This window comes from Vipera berus (assembly GCF_964194415.1).
Source record: "Vipera berus genome assembly, chromosome: 1".
NCBI lineage: Eukaryota > Metazoa > Chordata > Lepidosauria > Squamata > Viperidae > Vipera > Vipera berus.
In genome coordinates, this window is record NC_138202.1 from 1,514,843 (window position 1) to 1,522,033 (window position 7,191).

Below are 7,191 nucleotides of genomic sequence, written 5' to 3' on the forward strand. Positions count from 1 at the left end.
ACAGCACAAAACCTGGTCCTGCCTCGGGTGCTCGGTTGCGCCCACTGCGCGAGGCCGAGTGGGGAAGAGGGGTTATGGCCCCATGGAGGAAAATCTCAGCTCCCACCCACCCCTCTCTCTCTCTCCATCTCTCTCTCTCTGTCTCTCTCTCCCCCAGCTGCCTCACTGCTGAGTAGTTTTGATCCGTCTCAGAAAGACAGAAGTCCCTACTTCAATTTTAAATTTAATCAAATCTATGAGAGCTGGATCAATGGATGGATGGATGGATGAATGATAGAAGATTGACTGGATGGATGGATGGATGATAGAAGATTGACTGGATGGATAGATGGATAAGATAGAAGATTGGATGGATGGGTGGATGGATGGATGGATGGAGATATAGATGGGTGAGATAGAGGAGATAGGAAGATCATAGATAGGAAGATGAGATAGATAGATAGATAGATAGATAGATAGATAGATAGATAGACAGACAGACAGACAGACAGACAGACAGACAGACAGACAGACAGACAGACAGATATGGATGGATGGGGTCATGTTATTCACCAAAGAACCAGAGGGAAGGACGAGAAATAATGGTTGGAAACTGACCAAAGAGAGAAGCAACCTGGAATTATGGAGAAACTTCCTGACAGTGAGGACCATTAACCTGTGGAACAGCTTGCCACCAGAAATCATCAGCACTTCATCACAGGAGGTTTTTAAAAAGAGACTGGACATTCACCTGTCTGAGATGGTATAGGTTCTCCCACTTGAGCAGGGGGCTGGACTAGAAGACCTCCAAGGTCCCTTCCAGCTCTATTCTATTCTATTCTATTCTATTCTATTCTATTCTATTCTATTCTATTCTATTCTATTCTATTCTATTTGACAGATAGATAGATAGATAGATAGATAGATAGATAGATAGATAGATAGATAGATAGATAGATAGATAGATAGATAGATAGATAGATAGATAGATGATAGATAGATAATGAGCGTTTACAGGACAAACTAGCTGTAAAGTTTATTTTTAAATACAAGCAGTGTCTGGACTCAAGTTGTTTATACCCTGTCTTTCTTGCTAAGGGAATATTCACCCAAATCCCTTCTTTTGTTTCCAAGAACTGGTGACCTCAATTTACAAAGGTACTCAGAGAACTTCCACCCTGACAAATCTCCGGAAGAAAGAGAGATTAATTAAATCTCCTGAGACCATCTTATCCGCCCCGGCCACCCTCCTTTGGAAGCCGTCTAAGGACACTTTCTTTCACACCAAGGAACAAATCAACAGAGAAGCCAGCCATTCTTTCATTTACAAGCCACCTGATGGCCTCCGTGCACTGGCCCAAAATTAGAAGATGAAAAAGTATCCCCAGCGTCAGAGGTTTCAGAGGGCTGAATAGAAAGAAAAACAAAAGGAACCAGGCAAGCAGAGAAAGCCGAATTTCTCTTACAGCTAATGAGTAGGATAAGGTCACCTTTATTGTCATTTTTTTTCTTACTGTGAGCACCCTGGCCCACGTTAAAAATGAAATTTTGTTGCCTGCTCTCAAAATATATATATATATATGTGTGTGTGTGTGTGTGTGTGTCTTTTCCCATGTAAGATTGAGGGTGTCTGTCTTCAGGCTGGTGTCTTCGGCTTTGTGCTTGTGTGAGCAGAGCGTGATCAGAGCTGCTGTCTCTCTATAAATATTGGTGGGGGTGTGTGGGGTGCTGGCTTTGTTGCTGTAAGCGGGTTGGTTGGCTGTGTTGTTACATGTTGATTGGTTGATGGGGTTATTGTTTGTGGATTAGTCGGCTGTTTTGTAACATCCTGTGTGGCTGAGGTGTTGGCTGTGTGCCCATTAGTCTATTGTGTTGTAACGACCTGGATAATGGGCTGTGTGATGACATCCTGAGCTCTAGTGTAGTGATATCCTGAGTCAGGATGTCATCACACAGCCCATTATCCAGGTCGTTACAACACAAAAGACTAATGGGCACACAGCCAACACCTCAGCCACACAGGATGTTACAAAACAGCCGACTAATCCACAAACAATAACCCCATCAACCAATCAACATGTAACAACACAGCCAACCAACCCACTTACAGCAACAAAGCCAGCACCCCACATACCCCCACCAATATTCATAGAGACGGCAGCTCCGATCACGCTCTGCTTGCACAAGCACAAAGCCGAAGACACCAGCCTGAAGATGACGAGTGGGACCTCGTCAAAATGTTGCAAAGACACCCTCAATCTTACACGGGAAAAGACCCGAATACGCCAAGACCTACATCCATCTATCTATCTATCTATCTATCTATCTATCTATCTATCTATCTATCTATCTATCTATCTATCTATCTATCTATCTTTCTATCTATCTGTCTACCTGTCTGTCTGTCTGTCTGTGTCTGTCTATCTATCTATCTACCTATCTACAAAGAATTAAGGGAGACTGAAATGCATTTCAAACTTATTAGTTTTCATCAGTCAGCCATACCCTTCTGAGATTCGAACCTCAGAAGGGTATGGCTGACTGATGAAAACTAATAAGTTTGAAATGCATTTCAGTCTCCCTTAATTCTTTGTTAGTAATTTACATAAATATATGAGCTGTCCGGTGTGACTACTGCCTGTTCGATGGCCTTCAAGATAGGCTGAAACAGGAAATAAAGATTTGCCCCAAGTTTGGGGCCTAGCAAGGTAATCTATACACACACACACACACACACACGTACACACACACACACACACATATATACACATACCCACACCCATACATATAAATATTTCGGTCCATTTTGAACATGTAGCGGAAAGAGGAAGATTTGAGAGCTCAAAAGGTTAACGGGACAAAACTGTGGCTGAATCTGGGTGGTCTGCTTCGGATACCACGAAGCCCCCCTCCCCCCAGAAGGTAACCAGGAAAACAGGTCGTAGAGAGCATGTGTACCATCCTAGACTAGAGTTTCTCAACTTTTGGGGCACCAGGCACCGGTTCCGTGGAGAAAAGTATATTTCCCACGGACCGAGAGTGTGTTGGTTCTGCGTGCTGCCTGCATTCCGCGGATGGGGCTTTGCTTGTTTCTGCGGACGGGTTTCTGGCACGCCACGGCCTGGTGCCGGTCCACAGACCGGGGTTCAGGGACCCCTGGCCTAGATCAGAAATCTCCGACCTTTCGCGGTTGGCGGACGGGAGGGAAAGGGACAAGGAAGTATTTTACGTGCGTGCCGCTAGTGGTGCCTTGTTTTTGCTGCGGGGCGCCGTTTGCATAGTGGCGGCGCTAACACGAGTGGTGGTTAGTGCACGCACTGGCCAGCCTGTTCTGCGGCCCGGTAGTGTGCCGCGGCCCACAAGTTGGGGATCCCTATCCTAGAACCAGGGGTAGGCAACCGTGGCCCTTTTATGACTCGTAGACTTCAACTTCAGCTACGCTGGCTCAGGAATTCTGGGAGTTGAAGTCCACGAGTCATAAAAGAGCCAAGGTTGCTTACCCCTGTGACCTAGACAATAGGACAAGTCATTCAAAAAGCATAACATTAATTCTCAATAAAATCATGCGGGCCTCTTCTCCTCAGCTGATGACCAGAGCCTCCCTCCAGCTTTGCACCCCAGAGTAACTTTCTATTCTGACCTTAATTTCCTATTCCTGTTTGGTATTTTCTACTCCGCCTTTCCTTTTTGCCGTCAAAGATAGCCAACGCCACCTGTACTTTTTATCATCATAATGCAGGTGGTCCTTGAGTTACAATCATTCATTTAGTGACTAAAGGTACAACGGCCCTAAAGTGACTTACGACCATTTTTAACCCTCATGGTCGTTGCAGCGCTCCCCGTGTGATGCTTGGCAACGGGTTCATATTTATGACGGCTGCAGTGTCCCGGGGGGGGGGGGAAGGGTGTCACGTGATCCTCTTTTGCGACCTTCAAATGGGGGAAGCCAGATTCACTTAACGACCGTGTTAATAAAGTGATTCGCTTAACAACCTTGGCAAGAAAGGGCATAAAATAGGGCAAGGCTGACTTGATAACCATCTTGCTTAACCTCAGTTGCTGTTGCAAGTCAAGGATTAGCTTGTAAAGCTTTATCGGTCAGAGACGCACCTGATAAAATTCTAGCGCCAATCTGCTCGTTCGGCACACGCAGGAGGGGTGCTTCACCGGGCCGGCAGATTGCCTGGATACGAGCCACGCATTTAAGAGGTATTTCTAGGGTTAGAAAGAGAAAAGCATGCCATTAACATTTCTTCCTGGCGACAGCTTTGCTGGGAACAGGCAAGGAAAGAGAGCGGTCGGTAAACAAGGTAAGGAGTTGCAGAAAGCGGGTTCACACCACACACTGGGAGGCTGACACAGGACCGGACATCTTGTAATTTAGAGTGCGTGGGAGTGCAGAGAACATCTTTAAGATGCGGGGCAACTTCCTCCATTGTGTTTAATGTTGTCAGCCGCCCAGAGTCGCCTCGTGGTGAGACGGGCAGCAAATTTAATAAATAAATAAATGAAAGCCATCCCATGGTGGGTCTCAAGCACAGCATGGAAGCAAACCCAGAAATTGTGATTCTGTGGATCCGGCTTCGAGATTTGCCGGATGCTGAATTCCCAGCAGTTCTCCAAGCCTGGCCTCTTGGAAGACTTTGACGGCTGGGGAATTCTGGGAGTTGAAGTCCACAAGTCTTCCAGTTGACAAGTCTGGACTTGCTGGCTGGGGAATTCTGGGAGTTGAAGTCCACAAGACCTCCGGTGGCCAAGTCTGGATGTGCCAGCTGGGGAATTCTGGGAGTTGAAGTCCACAAGATTTTCAGTTGACATGTCTGGATGTGCCAGCTGGGGAATTCTGGGAGTTGAAGTCCACAAGACTTCCGGTTGACATGTCTGGACTTGCCGGCTGGGGAATTCTGGGAGTGGAAGTCCACAAGTAATAAAAGGGCCATCATTCCCCATGCTGCCTGGGGAATTCTGGGAGTTGAAGTCCAGAAGCCTTCCGGGTGGCCAGGTCTGGAGACTCCTGCTCTAGAGGAGCTCCCATCTGGTGAGGGGCTCTGGCTTCTGCAAGTTCCCAGTTCCAGTCCCAACCACCGAGACAATCGGGGGCGGGGGCGGTGCGTGGCAAAGCCCCTCGGGGGCATCTTCCGTATGGGAGGCGAGGCCTTCGGCCAGGAGGGCTCCGGAGGCCCAGCACTGTCAAAGGACGCGTGTCCGGACCTGATAAACCGGGTTGCATGCGGGGTTTTCGGGGTTCAACCGCTTCAGGCCGCTCAGCCCCCTCCTTCATTCCCCCCCTCGCCTGCTGCCCTCCCCCCCTTTAGGATTCCCGTCCTGCAGCGCCTTCCCCGCGGTTCTCCCCGGCACGTGTTGCGTTCACACGTGACGGGGCCGGCTGGCTTCAGGGGGGGCTCTCCGCCCGCGCTCCGGGGAAAGAGGGGCGGCCGGCGGGGACGGGCCCCGCCTCGGTGGACCCCCTTCTTCCCGCGGGACCCTCCGCTCGGAGGCTTACCCGGCAGCCCCAGGACGCGACCGCCGCCATCTTGGCCGAGAGAGCCTGGGCAGGGAGCCCGGCGGCGCCCGAAGATGACGTCCCAGCGCCACCGGCAGGCGTCGGTTTGCGTCACGCCCACGCGCAGGCGCAGAGAGGAACGTGGAGGCAGCCGCCTGGTTTTCAGGATGCCCGGGCCCTTCGCTGGGCTGGGACCGCCCCGGAAGCCCCGCCCCCTCTGCGGACTTCGGGCCCCTTGGCCCTCCCCCCTCGGAAGGAAGGGAGGGAGGAAGAAGGAAGGAAGGAGATGGGGGTGAGAAGGAAAGACGGAAGATGGGAATGGAAGGAAAGAAGGAAGGAAAAGATGGGAATGAGATGGGAATGAGAAGGAAGGAAGGAAGGAAGGAAGGAAGGAAGGAAGGAAGGAAGGAAGGAAGGAAGGAAGGAAGGAAGGAAGGAAGGAAGGAAGGAAGGAAGGAAGGAGGGTGGGTGGGAATAAGGGGATGGGAATGAGAAGGAAGGAAGGAAGGAAGGAAGGAAAGAAAGAAAGTGGGTGGGAATAAGGGGATGGGAATGAGAAGGAAAGAAGGAAGATGGGAATAAGAGGGAAGGAAAAGATGGGAATAAGGAGATGGGAATGAGAAGGAAGGAAGGGAAGGAAGGAAGGAAGGAGATGGGGGTGAGAAGGAAAGACGGAAGATGGGAATGGAAGGAAAGAAGGAAGGAAAAGATGGGAATGAGATGGGAATGAGAAGGAAGGAAGGAAGGAAGGAAGGAAGGAAGGAAGGAAGGAAGGAAGGAAGGTAGGTAGGTGGGTGGGTGGGAATAAGGGGATGGGAATGAGAAGGAAGGAAGGAAGGAAGGAAGGAAGGAAGGAAGGAAGGAAGGAAGGAAGGAAGGAAGGAAGGAAGGAAGGAAAGTAAGTGGGTGGGAATAAGGGGATGGGAATGAGAAGGAAAGAAGGAAGATGGGAATAAGAGGGAAGGAAAAGATGGGAATAAGGAGATGGGAATGAGAAGGAAGGAAGGAAGGAAGGAGATGGGGTGAGAAGGAAAGACGGAAGATGGGAATGGAAGGAAAGAAGGAAGGAAAAGATGGGAATAAGGAGATGGGAATGAGAAGGAAGGAAGGAAAGTGGGTGGGAATAAGGGGATGGGAATGAGAAGGAAAGAAGGAAGATGGGAATAAGAGGGAAGGAAAAGATTGGGAATGAGAAGGAAGGAAAGAAGGAAGATGGGAATGAGAAAGAAAGGAGGGAAGATGGAAAGGAGGAAGTTGGGAATGAGGAGGAAGGGGAAGAAGATAGGAAGGAGAAGGGAAGGAAGGAGGGCAGGCAGGCATGGGGGAGGAGGGGGAGCAGTGGTGCTTCTGGGCTTCCGAATTCTCAACCATCCTGGGATTACAGCTGCCCACCCAGAACAGACCGGTTGGTTTCTGGTTCTGTGTCCAGGTGATGAAACATACCCAAATCCAGGCAGTCCTCATCTTACGACGATTCATTGAGCGACTGTTCAAAGGTACTAAAGAAGTGACGTTTTTCAAAGCGGGGGGGGGGGGGGGGGGGCGGAAAGGCGACTAATTGCAGCTTTTCATTTATGCCCCTTGCAGGATCCCCGGGGCTCCCACGGATCAAAATTCAAGCTGCTTGGCAACCGATTCACGTTTATGACGGCTGCAGCGTCCCGGGAGCCACGCGATCCCCTTTTGCAACCTTCTGACAAGCAAAGGGA

General features: G+C 49.8%; 2 protein-coding genes across 3 annotated transcripts in view; one reads left to right on the forward strand and one right to left on the reverse strand.

The window, feature by feature from the left end:
• The window catches only part of TIMM44 (translocase of inner mitochondrial membrane 44), a 29,375-nt gene extending 23,813 nt beyond the window's left edge, over positions 1-5,562 (reverse strand). Inside the window, exons 1-2 of one of the 2 annotated variants that reach the window (XM_081342967.1) lie at positions 5,483-5,562; positions 4,090-4,194 (exon numbers count right to left, since the gene is read on the reverse strand). In XM_081342967.1, coding sequence (XP_081199093.1) covers positions 4,090-4,194; positions 5,483-5,512 — 135 coding nt within the window. In that variant the 5' untranslated portion in view covers positions 5,513-5,562. Of the gene's footprint in view, positions 1-4,089; positions 4,195-5,482 lie in introns of those variants that run through there. The other variant, XM_081342968.1, reaches the window with a different exon arrangement.
• Positions 1-7,191, forward strand: part of LOC308677033 (nicotinamide riboside kinase 2-like) — an 828,951-nt gene that overhangs the window by 125,921 nt on the left and 695,839 nt on the right. The gene's annotated exons all lie outside the window — the stretch shown is intronic.